This window comes from Nematolebias whitei, chromosome 5 (genome assembly GCF_014905685.2).
Source record: "Nematolebias whitei isolate Nwh7 chromosome 5, NemWhi1, whole genome shotgun sequence".
Lineage (NCBI taxonomy): Eukaryota > Metazoa > Chordata > Actinopteri > Cyprinodontiformes > Rivulidae > Nematolebias > Nematolebias whitei.
The window spans coordinates 16445129-16462732 of record NC_056502.1 but is presented as its reverse complement, the minus strand read 5'-3'; the positions used below and the strand labels follow the sequence as shown (position 1 = coordinate 16462732).

Below are 17604 nucleotides of genomic sequence, written 5' to 3'. Positions count from 1 at the left end.
GACTGTAGGCTTTATTTTATTTTATTTTTTTGTGCAAAGTTGCCAAAAATATGAAAAATAACTATTCCACGTAAAATGAGCACTGACGGTGAAAGAGATTTATTGTTTCAGACGGGTTTCACTGCAGAGCCACATCTTTCAGAAACTGTACTTAGTTTGAATTTATTTATTTTAGTTTAATGTGAGATGAAGATGGATGCCTCATCTGTAGCAAAAGGAAAGGAAAACCACACTACAATGGTACCAGTAAACTACTGTGTAAAAATAAAAGGTACAACAACAAATCGTCTCTTTTCCTTCCCCTTTTTTTGTTTTGTTTTATTGTAAAGTGAATCTGTTTTAATTTAGATAAATGTGCACTGAACCTTTAGATACACGTTATTTTAATATTTGATATTAATTTAATAGTCTTAACTTGATTTCTTTATTTTTAACCCTCACTACGTGAATTTTGTGTTTGTGTATTAAAGTAGCACCTGCACTGCATATTGATGTAATTAGATCATTTGTTGAGGATAAAACCCACAAAGGTCTGAATTAACTGAAACTAACGCAAGTTTTAAAAACTGAAAACCAACTAATGAAAAGTGATAAATGCTTTAGAATTTTGTCTCAACAGAATTATAAAATTTCGCTCCACCACATCCACATGTGGATGTGAATGACAAAGAAGCTCTGATAAATTAAATAATAATGATGATGAAACGGGCGTCAACAAAAAATGGTACCTGTAGAAAAAATAAAAAATGATTTGACCATAGGGACATGTTAAACTAAGGCGTGCCCTGCAATTTGCAGCGCAGACGTCTTCTATCTTGTAATCAGTTTTCCTATTTAAATAGTGAAGGGTAGTCACTGTGCTGTTTGGGGTCATGGTGTGTAACACAACATGGACCACAACAAGCTCAGGATGGAGTTGACTCAGGAGCTTCGTAAGAAAGACTGAGCAACATGTTGGCAACGTTTTTTCCCAGAGGGCCAAATCAAGATATTGAAAGAAATCAAAGGGCCTCATAGAGAATTAGAAAATACACTTTCTTTAAAACATATCCTAGGAGGCTTTTTTTTTTAGGCTTTTTCACGTAGCATAGCTAGCATGCTTGATAAAAATGTATCCCCAATAATATTTAGGATATAAGACTCTATCTGAAAATATCTTTGTTAGCTTAATTATGCAAAACAAAAATTAAAACATAAAAAAATAAGTACGGTACTCACAAGATGGTTTTAGCCTTTTTTTGGCCCTGCTGTGTATTTGTCCAAGATGCTTAATTTAAGATTTCCTTGAATTTCATGCATTTTGAAATGCAGGTTTTAATCAACGTATTTAAAAGTTTTCTTTTCAATTAAGGATATTGGGGCCGGATAGTGATTGTTCAGGGGCCGTCAAGTCATATGTTGCCCACGTCTGCTATAACACCATCTCTGAGTACTTGATGGTCCGGTGACTTCAGCTGCACAGATTATTCACAAGTTTAAGATCCACGAGGCTCCCTGAACCTCCCTAAACATGGTTCATTAGAGGAATATTTATGACAAACTGAAGAAACGGATAATATGAATGGTCAAGTCAAGGTCCATCAGAATCAGGTCACACCATTGCTGTTTCAGCTGAAGTGGACATAATGGAAGACAACCAAAGAGGACACCAAATCTCGGGATATGACCCAAAACACAGTAAATACACCCAAGAGTGGCTCAGAACCAAACACTGGACCATCCTGAGCCCTGATCTAAATCTTGTGGATGAAACATGCAGTCTGAAGAAGGAACCCTTCAAAGTTGAAACAGCTGGAGCAGTTTGCTCTCGAGGAGTGGACCAAAATATCTGCAGAGGTCCCTGAGAGAGCTGCAGAAATCACTTGATAGTGATCGCCTCAGTCATGGTGATGTTCACCGTTAATTAAAATAAGTAAACGCAGCACATTCGGGACTGAATGAAAAACAAAGCTGTTGATTTTCATACTTTATTACAACAATTAAAAAAAAACATGAACACGTCTTTAAATTTTGATTGAAATTCACCATAAACAGTGCGATAAACGTTGAAGGGCAGAAGACACAATGAAACAACTTTATATCACAAAATGTCAGAAGCTACAATCTAAATAGAAAAGTGAGGAATGTCAGTGAACAAACGTGAGAGTATATAAAACTTGAACTACATGTTTAAATGTCCCGATGCTCAATAATCCAGGTGGATAAGTCTATCAAGGTTGAGTCAGGTCCTCTGGATGGATTCCTCTTTGTCGAAACGTTTCCTCTTTCATCCAAAAGACTTCATCAGTCTGAGGAGCTGCAATAAACTCAGTCTTATAAATAGCATCTTCTCATAAGGGGTGGCGTGCTTGGCTGTTTTTGTTTTGAGACTCATGGCTTTGGACTACTGCTGGTCCCATCTCTGGTCTGGTCCCTCCCTGTTTCCCGTCGAGTCATTGTGCTCGGCAGCCCCAAGAGTAGTGGTCCTCTCGCCCACATTTGAAACAGTGCCTGTCAACACCCCTGGTTGTTTGTTCATATAAGTGTTGTGTTCTTCTGTATACTCCATTTATTTGTTTGTTGTATACTTGTCTTTTACTTGAATAAAGATTTTTAAAAGTTCTCTGTTACCGACTACAACCTTACAACTTATGAATTCAGTCTCTAACTCAACATATGTTACACTCTATGACACTTATGATCTATACTGTTGTTTATTGCTTATATATTAGTTAGAGCCCAGTTTACCTTCAAAACAGAAAAATACAGATCAGCTCGTGCTCGGAGCATGTGTTTACGTACTGACCTTGTCTTCTGCCGGTGTCAGCTAAACCTATATTACACAATTTTATAGCAAAAATAAATATCCTGGTGCATGCTCAATAACCCAGATAGAAAAATCTAAAACAGTTAAGTCAGGTCCTCTTGATGGGTGCAAAAATATAAAAATAAAAATTGTAGAAACGTTTCGTCTTTCATCCAAAAGACTTTTTCAGTCTGTGAGCTGTATTCAGTTGAACACGGAGGCCTCCACCTCTGTTTAATGATGGACATGCAGTTTCATTTCACAAAGATGGTCTTCTTCACTCCTCTCTCACTCCACCATTCCTCTCTATCCAGGATGTGAACATCTTCATCCCTGAAAGAGTGACCGCTGGCCTGGAGATGAGTGTAGACCACAGAGTCCTGGCCTGATGATGTTGATCTTCTGTGCTGGGCCATCCTTTTGGCCAGTGGCTGTTTAGTTTCCCGATATAAGACTGATCACAGCCCTCCTGACACTGAACAGCATACACGGTATTACTCTGTTTGTGCAGGGGGACTGGATCTTTGGGATGAACCAGTCTTTGCTGTAATATATTTTGGTGTTTAAAAGCCACTTGTTGATCCACTATGAGAAGGTGCTATTTATAAGACTGAGCTTAGTACAGCTCTTCAGACTGAAGAAGTCTTTTGGATGAAAGATGAAACGTTTCTGTATTTATTTTATTTTGTTGAACCCATCCAGAGGACCCAACTTAACTTTTTTAGATAACAAAACAAACATAACCAACATTTTTAATGACTTTACACAAATAAAATGGGGGCAACTATTTTCACATGTTCATAGTGCCACATACACATGTGTTTGCACATATCCTCCATCAGAGACCTCACAATCCAAGAAAGCCAACCTGCCATCTTACATCTTTTCCTGTGAACTTTATATATTTATCCACAGAGTTGATGTGATCAGTGAAATGTTGGACTTCTTGAGATTTAATTTTAACCCAGGTGTCATCAACATACCTGAACCAGTGACTCGGTGGTGTCCCTGAAAATGATGCCAAGGCTTTTTTTTTTTTTCCATGGCTGGCAACAATAGGAGAAACTGGGGACCCATACATAGCACACCCATGTTTCTGCCTATATGTTGCCCCCACCACCTCCAGCCCCCGCCCCATATGTGAAGTTGAAGAACCTGTCCAAAGGATCTGATCTTGTTAAAATGTTTTAAAAAAAAGTTTTTTGAAAGAACTGAAATAAAAGTGTAATAATTAAATAAAGCCAGACAAATTTGTAAAACACAACAATTTATCAGCGTTAATTTATTTAAACTCTACAGTTTCTTTGGTACATTAGCTGTATGTTTCATGGAAACCTTTAAAAAGAGAATCCAAAATGAAAACTTGTCTCTGAAAACACAATTACGGTACATTAAAAAAAAAAAAAATTAAGACCAATATCTGAAACTGTGTAAAACCTGCTAACAGGATTTCTATTTAGATTTGGTTTTGTGAGGTAATTATGAGTAGTCAGTGCTTTACATGAAGCAGTCTGAACAATCTTGTCATGTGTATTTGGAAACCAGAATTTTATATGAACAGGAATGAGCCCTGAAGTCAGAATTGTAAAATTGGAGATTCCTGACCCTCGCCAACCTCAAAATCCAAGATGGCTGCCTTGCACATGAAAAGTAGCTAACAAACTCCTTATTTCCCTTCTGCCAGTTTGTATCTCATTAATAAATCAGTCACACACACTTCCCAGAACCTCTCTTAGAAAATCTGCTGCTTCAGCGTTAGAATGCATAACATACGAAGTACGACATTACTGTATTGTTTCGCTAGTAAATGTTAGCCACAGATACTGAGCACAACAATGACACAGGTTTTCCAAGCTGCAATGGGAACATGGTTAAATTAAGAGTAGCATCATTTCTAGATTAAAATTTCAACTTCTGTCTGGAGCAGCGGTTGTTTGGTAAATCAGGGAGAAATCAACAGAGAGTCGAGCAAAAATCAAATCCACACCATTTTAAACACCTCAAATTTAAAATGTTCCCCATTAGTTTCAATAAACTATAAAGTACTTTAAAACTCATTACTGTGCATCTAATTGTGTTAAAAATTTGTTTAATTTCACCGTTTTTCACGTAGTCTCTTAACCGAACTGTGTCAGTGTCGCTACACTGACTGCATGCTAATGAAATAGCCTGATTAGTTGTGTCCGCTTGAAGTTGTTTTCTTTTTTTTTTTACCAACTGTTTGTTCTTTGGATACAGATTTTATTTTAATTTGCCAATATGTCAAAAACCTGCTTTGTTTTTACTTTCATAGTCATTATTTTGGGATTAAACTTATCAACTGGGAAACACACAGATCAGCTTCTGTTCATTTCAGTAGACATAAATGAATTAAAAAAAAAAAAACAAAAAAAAAAACTGTAGTATGAGTTTTTTATAATTGCTTATTGTTGTTGCTGTTGTCCATTGTTGTCATCTTTCTTTGTTGAAATCAGGTCTCTCTTGTAAATGAGTCCTCGAGGCTCAATGGGATTTACCTGTATAAATAAAGGTTGATTGATTGATAATGACGTGGACGTTGTTTGGTTGAATATAGATAATAGTGGAGAATAAATAATAATGTAAACAACTGCAAAAAACAGTGGATAGGCCATAAAAAAATGGGCTAAGAAGTTGGATTTATGGTGATTTAGATTTGTGTTTGTGAAAAAGTCTGATCAGATTAGCAGCTATAGCTTGACTCATAAGCATGTCTTCCTGAATTTCTAAACTGAAATATCTCTAACTGCTGTCTGCTGCAGGTAAGATACTGACATCTCATAAGTATTAACCAATTCAAAGCTAAATGGAGACAAAAAGAAGCATCCCTTTACACCTTATAAACAATATGACAATATGTCACAATCAGCACTTGTTCATTTCAAATCAAACACTAACTCATAGTTACAATAGAGAATGGCCTTTAACCCTCTAGGATCCTGCAGATTATCTGTTAATACAGATTTATCAGAATACAAATCTACCATTTTATCGTTGTTACTTAGAAAAGTCAGATTAAAGGAAGGCATCCACTCAGATTCTTTAAAATCTTTGCTGTTTTTTCAGTCTTTTGATATCTCTAAGTGTTTTTTCTTTTTCTTCTTCTCTTCAGGGTGAGACCCTTCAGTGGCAAAGATTAAACGGGTGTCTGGCAACACCTCCATGTAGCTCCACCTCTGTCTCGGACCAGGTGATGATGTCTCCTCGGAGGTGGCTGCTGCAGGAGGCCAGGCTGTAGATGTCACTGGAGCTCAGGACGTGGGACCACATGTTCAGGTCTGACATCTCGCCAACATATGACTGAGCGGTATCAAAACGGCCTCCCAGAGTGTCCTGCACGGTGGAGACACAGTAAGAGTTTCATGCTTTGGATTGTGATGGGGGCTTTTCCTTCCACCTTTTCTCCGGTACAAAAGTTAATGGATTAAAAAAAGTTATGTTACCTGTTCCTGTCCCAGGATGAAGACTCCTCCAGGTTTGATGGAGCTCCAGGGTGAGAGGTTCATCCCAGAGCCTCTCTGGACTCCATCCTGGTAGGCCTCCCACTGTCCGTCCCTCGTCGTCCACGTCACACAGACGTGATGCCACTTCCCATCATTCAGAGACAAGGGCAAAGTCGCCGCCTGCAGATTAAATGATTTCATTTAATCTGAGAGGTTAACAGCAAGCGTAAACAAAAAACTAACTGTCAAGTGCCTCATTTTTTACATGGTATTATAACTCCAGCAGGGAAGCATGTTTGCGTTTCGTTTTTATTGAAAAGCTCTAAATCCTAAGTAAAATGGAGACGCTACTGTTGGTGTGACAGACTAAATTACATCTGCATCCAAACTTGTGGTGAAATTAAAACAAAGTGATGGAAATTATAAAGTAACGATGTGAAGAGTCACTCATCAGGTGCAACAATTGTAAACACAGATGTTCCCAACAAAACTGACATTTTATTTGTTGTATTTTATTAAAAAAAATAAAAAAACAACAACAACAACAACAACAACAACAACAACAACAACAACAACAACAACAACAACAAAGAAATTTGACATAAAGCAAAGTTTTTCCAAAGTTTAGCTTTTTTTTTTTTTTTCTCCATCAAATCTAATGAAAAACTAGAAGATTTTAAATTTCAAGTAAGGGGTATTTATCTACTAATTTAATTGTTAATGCCCTGACGATCACATCACATGTTTTACACGAGGTGAAACAAAACTGTGTACTCAAGGTCTCAGTTACACCCAAAAATAGCAAAAATAGAAAGTACAAAAAAAAAAAGAAATAGTATACAAGGATCTAAGATATATACTAAACAATAATAATACAATATAATAAGGTGTATTAAACAGCAGCCTGAACATGAGGCTGTTGTGAGCAGTGACTATAGCAGTTTATGGGTAAGAAATCAGCAGCACAGATAATGTGACATATCACCAATTAAAGTGACATTTCAGTGATTTTTCTGGTTACGGATTCATGAGTCTAACAGCTTCAGGGTATAAGCTGTTCCTCTGTCTGGTGGTTCTACACTTAATGCTCCTTAAATTCCTGCCTGAAGGGAGTGGGGCAAAAGTGTGTGTGCGCTGGATGAGTGGGGTCTTTCATGATGCAGGTGGCCCTCTTCCTGCATCTGGAGATGTAGATGTCTGTGATGGTGGGGAGACTGACTCCAATAGGCCTCTGTTCAGCCTTCACCACTCTCTGTAAAGCTTTCCTTTCTCCAGCAGAGCAGCTCCCATGCCACATGTTGAGGTCTCTCTTGAAAATGAGTTCTCGTGGCTCAATGAGACTAACCTGGATAAATAAAGGCTAAATGAAAAAAAAATGATGCTGGAGCACAGGATGCTCTCCACTGCACACCTGTAGAAGGAGGTGAGGGCTGAGCACCCTAGTTCAGCTCGCCTCAGCCGCTTGAGGAAGTAAAGTCACTGATGTGCCTTCTTGATTAGATTGGAAGTGTTGTTGCTCCAAATGAGGGTGTTACTCAGGTGCACACCCAAGTACTTGTAGCTATAAACCACTTCCACTGCAGATCCTCCTATGTGTAGAGGGGGGTAGGTGTGTTTGCCCCTTCTGAAATCCAACCATCTCCTTCATCTTCTTCACATTGATGTGAAGGTTGTTCTTCCTGCACCAGCTCTCCAGGTGTTCCACCTCCTGCCTGTAGCTGGACTCATCATTGTTTGTGATGCATCCAACCACTGCTGTATCATCTGCAAACTTTACCATGTGACAGCCTGGATGGGTAGGTGTGCTGTCATATGTGAGCAGATAGGAGGGGGCTCAACACACAGCCCTGAGGGGAGCCAGTGCTGAGGGTTATGGTGGAGGAGGAGAAGATGTGGATCCTCACAGACTGCGGCCTGTTGGTTAGGAAATCCAGGACCCAGTTGCATAGGGAGGAGCTTAGTCCTAGTGTGAGTAGTTTGTCCATCAGGGTCTGGGGAATCATGGTGTTGAAGGCAGACGTGAAGTCCACAAAGAGCATATGGATGTAGGAGTCCTTCTGCTCCAGGTGGGTGAGAGCAGTGTGGACCACAGAGAAGATGGCGTTTTCTGTTGATTGACATCAGTGAGGACCCTCACCAGTATGCATACCTCAAGAATCAATGGGAGCTTTGATGTGGGTCATGACCAGTCTTTCGAAGCATTCTCTTGCTTGATTCAAATTCAGTTTTAGCTAAAGACGCGCTGCTGCTAAAAATCACAAATTATATTTATCACATCAGATATTGCATTCAGCTCAATGTCCCAATTGTGAACGGTTAAAAAAGGTTAAAAATATATTTTTAAATGGTGTTAATTATAACTGGAGTATTTATTTTTGCTGTCAATTAAAAAAATATGATGAAGAAAATGTAATATTTGTTTTGCGTTTATTTATTAAAATTTGTTGCTTTTATTTTTATTACTCAAACTCTCTCCAGAGACGGTAAATATCAGGATTCTGATTGGCTCCTGTGATGATGTGACGTCACACGTTTCCTACCTTGTCATCGATCAGGAGCTCCATGGGGTTGTCCCCCCACTCTATGAGCACCAGTTCGTTGGCCTGTCCTGGTGCGGAGTAAGAGAAAGGTGTTCCCAGTCCGGGCCCCGCCAGGCCCGCCTTCAACCAAAGACACAAAGTCAGAGAGAAGATCTCCTGCATCAGAGTCTTCTTCATCCGTCCGTACATGTAGTCGGTTCTCATCGGGAAGCTGATCTGGAAGGCATCGAGGTTCTGGAACTTCTTCCTGTTGGATCCTGTTAAGAAAGATGCACAACATGACTAATTATTTATTTATAATAGTTTAGTTGTTTGTGGAGTAAAATTTTAGGCTTGGTGTTCATTGCTGAAATCTGAAGCACCATCTGACTGGATTTATTTTTGCCTACAGATATTATAAATAATTGTATCTACAAGAAGTGTTATTTGAGGTTTGCGTTTTTCACCTGGTCTGTGAACGGGTCACAGCTGTGATTTATTTTTATTTTTATTTTTGTCAAGGTCGTGATGAAGGGTACCTTTGAGGTGCAGCTGGTGGAGCATCGTTTCCAGTTTATTTGAGTGGAAACCAGTTCTGTACGTGTGTGGAAGGTAACTGTGTCGCTCTGCTTCATTATTACTGCGGTCTTCATCATCATCATCATCATCATCTTCCCTCTCCTCATCATCATCGTCATCATCGTCTTCCCTCTCATCATCATCGTCATCTTCGTCTTCCCTCTCATCATCGCCATCGTCATCATCGCTATCGTCGTCGTCATCATCATCATCATCCTCATCATCACTCTCATCACTATCATCCTCATCATCGTCACGGTCACCATCAGCATCCTGATCATCTTCATCTCTATAGCTTTCTGAATTTTTGCCACCACCAACTCGAACTTTGTCGTTGCGGTCGTCTTTGTTGTAGCCCGTCTTGGCTCCTTTGTCTCCCCGAGAGGACCCGCTGTCATGGCGGTCCAGGCTGAGGGTGGTGTCGTGGTGGTCCGGGCTGCTGAGGGCGGCGGTGTGGCGGTGCAGCTGCTCCTCCAGCGTGCTGATCTTCCTCTGCAGCAGCTCCTTCAGCGAGCTGGAGTATGTGGAGGACGTGTTCCTCCTCTGATGGGAGAAATTCAAATAAAACACACGGATGAAGTCAGCACGGCACTATTTTCCTGACACAAATCGGACTAAAGCAAGGCTTTGTGTTGAGCTGGTTTGTGAGCAGCAGTTGTAACGTGAATTAGTAGTTGTGTATTCTGAAAGCCAGCTGCCCGTCATGCTGCTGCTGCTCTGTCCCCTTCATATTTATTGTGTCTTCCTGTGTCTGTTTTCCTTTCCACTCAGGTAATCCAGGCTTTGTCCAGGTGCATGCCTGATTACCAGTCTGTCATGGGTGATCACCGTAATTACTCGTGATCTTAAATACCCCCTCTCCTTCACTTCTTTCCATCCTCACCACGATGCCTGGAATCTGAATAAAGAGGACATTAAATTCAGGTTCAAATCTTACCGTATTGTATCTGTACCCAACAGAACATATAAACCTGACTGGTTATCACGCTGTGACCGTGTGAAGAAACATCTCTACGTCTGAGCTGCTCTCGTGGCCATCAGAGCGACTCTCTTGCCAAGGGAGTAAATGGCTTTGTGAGATTAAGTAATTCATTGTTCTTTTGTCTGACGTACTCAGAGGACATATTGCGTTTTGGACAACAGCACACAGCTTTGTGACAACAGCATTAGCAGGTCCAAACCCACAAAGGCACACTAGAAGCCCGTCTCGCCGACTCATACTTCAACACTTTCCTTCATTAAAACTCTGTTTTTGTTCAAAGTTCCTCTCTCTGCTCACCTGCAGGTTGTTCAGCCTCTCCTTCAGTGCCTGCAGCATCCTCTCCATCTGCTGCGCTGATGATGTGCTGTCCTCTGATGCCACATGTTTGTCCTTCACTCCATCCAACCGTTGCTCCCCCGCAGAAGACGGATGGGGCGGTGAGTCCGGTATGAGGTTGCCATTTCTATGGTGACCCTGCTGGTTGCCATAGTGCTCGCTGTCAGCGTAGTTGTGTTGATGGGTTCTGTGATGTAAGGTCATCCTGTGGTGCTCGTCATGGAACGACACACCCCGTCCGACGCCCTCGCACAGGGTGAGCTTGGCCGTCAGCTCTCTGATGGTCTCCCTCTGGTTCAAGATGATCTCCTTCTGTTGGACCAGACTCTCCCTGAGGTGGAGGATGGTGGTTTTGGCCTCTTCGCTCACTCCCAGCCAGCTGCTGGGCGGAGCGGTTTGCTGGCTTGGTCCACCATGCCCTGCTGACCCGGCTCCAGGACCTGCCGTAGAGAAGCAGGACGGGTCTGCATCCGTGGGGAGTGGGGTGCACACAAAGCGGGGGTGGGCGCCGTAGTTATATTCTGACGCTGAAATGGCAGATGTAAGGTTATGTAAAGTAGAGACTATGAGGAGAAGGGTCAGAGGTAGAAATGTAGAGTTCCTCATGATCTTCATCCACACTTCAGACAGAAAAACTGAAAAATTTGTTGTACGTAAAACATCAAGGAGTTTTTCTATTTATAAAAAGTCTGTTCATCAGTAAAAGAATGGAGGGGCAACTTGTTCTGCTCTGGTATTTGAGTTGTCTCCTTGGAAAGGACACCTGTAAAACAAAACATTAGATATTAGATAAATCACTTTTAGTTTAATTGAAATCCTGACTACAACGCTCACTGAATATTAATGCAGCTGCAGTTTGAGCCCAACCTTTCTGTTTCTGAAAGCTCTGTTAATTAAGTTTTGTCCAGCCAAGTTGCAAAACGTGAAACATTTTTTATTAAAGTGCTCCACATTCAGGTGGACAGACGAGTTAAAAATCCCTTCACAGCCAGATTTTTAACTAAAGACTGTTCCGTTTTGTTCTCAGCAGGATGCAACAAATACTTAAAGCTGATGTCTCTGGTCTTAGCATGCGAGTGTCTGGTCTTGGATGTTCCAAAACAACCTGGGTCCTTTCAAACGAGGGTTAGTTCAAGCCAAAGGTGAGACATTCTGACCAGAGCAGTCAACATGCTCTCTACAGAACGGCTTCACCTCTGGATGTTGGTGGTTTCCTCACAACAGCTCACTTCAGGTCCTTCCACAACATTTCAATAGGATTAAGTCAGGACTTTGACTTGGTCATTCCAAAACATGAACTTTATTCTTCTTGAACCATTCTTTGGTAGAACAACTTGTGTTCTGAGAGTCATTGTCTCGCTGCATGACCCAGCTTCTCTTGAGATTCAGTTCATGGACAGATGTAACATTTTCCTTTAGAATTATCTGATATAATTCAGAATTCATTGTTCCATCAATGATGGCAAGCCATCCTGCAAAACAGGCCCAAACCATGACACTACCACCACTATGTTTCACATATGGGATAAGGTTCTTAAGCAGGAATGCAGAGTTTTCCTTTCTCTAAACATAACACTTTTCAGGCCTTCAGTTGTTAGAAGTTACCCTGGCGTCCTTTGTGACCTCGCAGACTATTACACACCTTGCACCTGGGGAGGGTAACAACAGTCTCTAATTTCCTCCATTTACACACAATCTGTCTGACTCTGAATTGGTGGAGTCCAAACTCTTTAGAGATGGTTTTGTAACATTTTCCAGCCTGATGAGCATCAGCAACTCTTTTTCTGACGCCCTCAGAAATCTCCTTTGTTCCTGCCACGATCCACATCCACAAACATATTGTGAAGAGCAGTCTTATTCAAATTCATCCTGCTTGCACCGTTATATTCTACAAAGTACCATGTTGCTGTTTACTATCTCTCTTTAGGACCTAGTAAATATTAGAATTATTTTTTCACTTTTTGGTATTTTATTTTTGTACCCTTATTGCATGCTTTAGTATTTCTGGTTTGTTAGTTCATTGATTAATTTTTTTCAGCGAGTTAAATCGGTTCTTCTCATCCTAAGCATTTCAATGTACTGTTAACCTGCATATGACAAATAAACAACTTAAAAACTTGAAACGTTGCTTGATCCCTGTTCTTGACTTTGATAGATCCTTGTTCTTTAAATCAAACAGGGTGCCCACTCATCATCATCCCATTGATTGAAAATACCCGACTCTAATTTCACCTTCAAATTAAGCCTGGAGGTTCACATACTTTTGCCATTCACACAAATATGTGATATTGGATCATTTTCCTTGAGAAATAAATGATCAAGTATAATATTTTTGTCTCATTTCTTCCCTTGATCTACATTTAGGACTTGCGTGAAAATCCAATGATGTTTTAGGTCGTATTTATGCAGAAAATGATGAAGGTTTCACAAACTTTCAAGCACCAGTCTGATTCACAGATCCAAGTGGCAAAACAGATTAAAAAAAAAAACTGAAAAAGTTCAGGCTTTTGACAGAAAATGAGTGAAAAAGCAGCCAGTGATCACAGAAATGCTACATAAGGCTAAAAAACAAAAACTTGGAGAACTATTGTTGATGATGATTTTAAAACATTACAAAAAGTAATTCAGTACTAACAGTATAACCAAATACCAGTGTTTCCGTGTATCTGTGAAAAGAAGCTGACCTCTGTGTGTCATGTTTTCTATTATACAGGGTCGACATTTTCAAATGGCACACACGTGATGTGGCATCGAAGCCTCACTGGACACCAGTTGCTCTCCGTGATGTGTCTGCACTGAAAGTTCACACATGGTTCACTAAGATCTATCAATAATGAAACAAAGTGGAAAACATCCAGTAGTCTGTTTGCCTCGGGTACGTCAGTCCTTTGATATTTTAGTTTGTTCAGGATGCAGATTTGATGTTTGATGTGGCCAAAACTGACCCAGTCTTTGAAACTGAGTGGATGAAGAGAGCTAGCCATTTGCACGACACGGTTCTGTCTTTGTTGTTCTTGTTGTGATTTACTCGGCTTAGAAGAGAGACAGATGGTCAAGGCACAAAATCGTGTCACACCCAATCTCCATCATTCAGCCACAGGTTTATCATCACCCACATCTCTGCCAATTAACCTAATTACAATTAGTGGGTACTCCTGAGTGGTAATCTGCAGCGATCAGTGGGGTCGTGCAACGTCCCAACAGCATATGGTCGAGGTGGAGACTTAAGGAGAGCGATTAGTCTAGAGTTTGGAACTGACAAGAGCAGGAGGAGAGGTGATTATAAGTCAGTTCATTGTGATAAAATTCAACTAATGTTGCCATTTGCTAACAAATTCTTTGGAGACTATAAATTGTGTTAAAAAAATTGTATTGTCAGTTTTCTATAAAAGTTTTACATTTTATTGTGCTGTTCTTTCAACAATAAAGACCAGTTTTCATTTCTTTCTTTAATATTTCTGCTGATTAACCATAGGTAGAAGTACAATTAATCATATAACATTATGCAAAATCAGTTTTTAAGTGAACACAAAAAATGAATCGTTTGCTTTTCAAACAAAATATGTGGTTATAAGTTACAATTATTTTCTTAAAGAAGTAAACAATTGTTTTTGTTTAAGATTATTTCAAAATAGATTTTTTTTTGTCTCTGTTCCTTCAAACTACACTCTAACCGCTCCCTTAAACTTACTTTAGAGAATTTTCTACATTTTGATTAAATTGCCTCAAATTCACTAAAAGCAATATTGATTTTTTTTTATTATATTTTATTTATTTCTTATTTTCCATCATAGAGGCAATCAGTTCTAAATGCATTTATATTATATTATATTTAAATCAGGTTTTTTGTCAAATCATTCGTATTTGAATAAAGAGTCACAGAAACAAGACAAACAATAACCAAAACATAAATAATGTAAGTTTAGTGGTGCCCGTTAAAATGTGCAAAAAATGCTATTTTTCTTGGGAGATCCAGACCAATTAATTATTATTATTATTAACCTTTATTTAACCAGGCAAATCCCATTGAGATCACAGATCTCTTTTGCAAGGGAGGCCTGGGCCTGAAGGCAGACTAACAAGGATTAAACATTATTCTATTAAAAATTATTAACAGTTTAACAATAGATTTGTTCATGAAGTGTATTTTCATACTTTAGCTGCAGGTTTATATAGAAATACTGAAGTCCTTACCTCAGAGCCGTTGTGTCCGCTCTGTGGGATTGGTAGTCCACTTCTTTACTCGCTGATCAGATTGAGAGATTTACTCCAGAGGGCTCAGCTGCTCTTTCTCTCTCCCTCCCCCGAATCTTTTTTTCCTCCTCCTCTTAGTTTGTAGATTTATTTTTTTCTTTGCAAAGCAGCATGAAGTATCTTCACTCCTTCACCATCTCAGCTTTCCTGTCGCAGACATTAACCAATCTGCAGCTCAGACAAACATAATTTATTTGTTCGATTCTCATCAGTGGAGACACAGATGTTGTCCTCACCCCTAACCACTGAGCTCAACAGCTGAAAGCAGCTGAAAAGTCAGAAGCAGCCACAGGTCCAAACGAACCACATTAAATTAAACAAAACCAGCAGGGACATGTTCATTAGAGGACAGGATGCAATAACTACATTATGCATCACAAACACAGCAGCAGACTGATTTAAAGACAGGCTGATGATGGAAGAAAAAATTGGAACCGTTTCTTTTTGTTGTTTACTTATTCTGCGTTATTTTAAAAGGCACGGATTGTTCGTAATCCTCCCAGTCATGTGAAGACGCAGCTGGGATTAAGACATTATTGTAACACCTGTGAGGGGATTAAAAAGGTAAATTTCTGAGGTTTAAAAGATGAGGGGTCAAAGGTCATGACCCAGAAACTGTGTCTCTTTCGTCATGTAACTAAACGTCTGAATTAAGTGTTTTCAAAGTTGAATAGGATAAAACTGTTTTATCGTTTACACTTTTACGCAACAAAAATGATCTTAAAAATTTATAAACTGTGAGATTTTTCTGCAAAAGACTCAAAATTTTTATTGGTTAATTTTACAAACGATATTTTATGAAACCTCTACAAATAAAGAAAGAGAAGCTGGTTAAATAAATTGAATCAAAACGTTAAACTCTGACATATAGTCAATATATTATGTATATTTATAAGAATAATTTAATTCAAATAGTAGCAAAATTAGTCAGTTTCTAGCATTTGATGATGAAATTAGAATCAGCTGTTTTCAGGTAAGAAGATTTTACTCGTAGTTGTAATTTTATATTTTTATTACCAGCCTCCTCTCATGATCAAGTCGCAGTTGTTTCACAACATCTTGCGGTTTTATACAGTTCTGTAAGTTGTTGTTAATTATTTTTTGCTCTTTTAGTTATTCTTCATTTGATTTTCTTATTTTAATATATAAAGCACTTAGGGCTACACCCCTTTGTATCAAAGTCAAGGTTTCTTTATTGCCATTCACATCACATGTGGTACATGAGGTGGAATGAAATATGTACACAGGGTCCCAGTTACCTCCAACAAAAATACAAATTGTAAAGAAAATTAGTAGCAAGATCTAAGATATGAACTAAGAAATATGTCGTGTTATAAAGATTCAACCAGAGCCAACTCGGATGGCAGTTTCTCATGTGCAGAACATCATATTTTGAGCTTTCTTCCATCCAGAACTTTATTCTAGGTTGAACTATTGAAGGAGAAGTGGGAGGAGATGGACTAAATCCATTTACAGGTCCATCTTTGATGTTCTTGTCCTTGCTGGAGTTTTCACGTCCAAATGGGTATCCACCATCTTCCTATGGGATGCAAAAACTGGAAGAGCACTTTTTAATGCAATATCTCTGAAAACATCCACTTGATTCACATGATTTCCATCCTTGGTATCAGTGTATAATCCTGGAACTCATATGGATGTTTTCAGAAATATTGTATGAAAACATCCACATGATTTCCAGGATTATACACTGATACCAAGGATGACACAAGATCTGGACGGCAGAGACAAGCTTGCTGCATCAGGACAAGTGGGTACATCGCCTCCCCCTGCTGTCTAATGTCACCACTGATAAGGATCTGATGCCATTTTCGAGGCCTCTGCCATCAAAACCTGCAAAGTATGGAATGAAGATTTGGGCAGCCTGTGAGTCCACTCCATTAGATGATTGAAACCCAAGTTGATGCAGACAAGCTGGAAGGAGGAGCCCTTGAGAAAAATCAAGGAACGAGGCATCCTGGACATGACTTAAAGACCAAGTGGACATATCACATGCAACTTTTTTATATTTTTTTACCTTACATAGTTTGGACAGGAGCTCCTAAAGAAGAAACTGACCTTTGTGAGAATATCAAGAAACAAAATATACACCAAAACCAAAAGAACTGCATTTCATCAGATTTGTCATGTTGTCACGTATTTAACAAGCACAGCACTTCGGTAGTTAAGAGAATCACCGTCTGATACACACAGGTGTCTCTTGTAAAAGGGTTCTCGTGGCTCAGTGGGACTAACCTGTTTAAATAAAGGTTGAATGAATTATATACACAAGTCTACTTTAGTTTTATTTTATTTACAACTTATTTTACTTTTTTAGAAAAGCCCAACTTATTGAAGCAGGTCCTCCCATAAAATTTATATTTATAAAAAAAAAATTTTTTACCTACAACTTCCTGAGATCCTGTATCCTCATGTTGAGGACATCGGTTTTAGACCGGTTGTCCTTTTCCAGGTAGACTCGATTTTACATTGTCAAGGCCTGTGTGATCTTGTGGTTCTTGTATTTAGATTTCTTCTTCTTCTTCTTCTTCTAGTATTGTTTTATGGCGGTTGGCAGACCAACTGTAAGGTGCATTACCGCCACCTACTGAGCTGGAGTGTGGGCAGAAGATATACAGGAGAGAAAAAAAAAAAAAAAAAAAAAAAAAAAAAAAAAAAAAAAAAAAAAAA

The 17604-nt window shown here is 39.2% G+C and overlaps 1 protein-coding gene across 1 annotated transcript; it reads right to left on the bottom strand.

Annotated features, from left to right (window-relative positions):
• Positions 1–5313: 5313 nt before the first annotated feature.
• On the bottom strand, positions 5314–14907 carry LOC119409995 (neuronal pentraxin-2). The gene is made up of 6 exons (XM_037676898.1): positions 14857–14907; positions 10624–11425; positions 9305–9887; positions 8787–9043; positions 6247–6426; positions 5314–6136 (listed from the first exon to the last, which is right to left on the bottom strand). Exons 2-6 carry the CDS (start codon positions 11275–11277, stop codon positions 5927–5929), a joined length of 1884 nt encoding a protein of 627 aa, XP_037532826.1. The 5' UTR covers positions 11278–11425; positions 14857–14907; the 3' UTR covers positions 5314–5926.
• Between the last annotated feature and the right edge of the window lie 2697 nt (positions 14908–17604).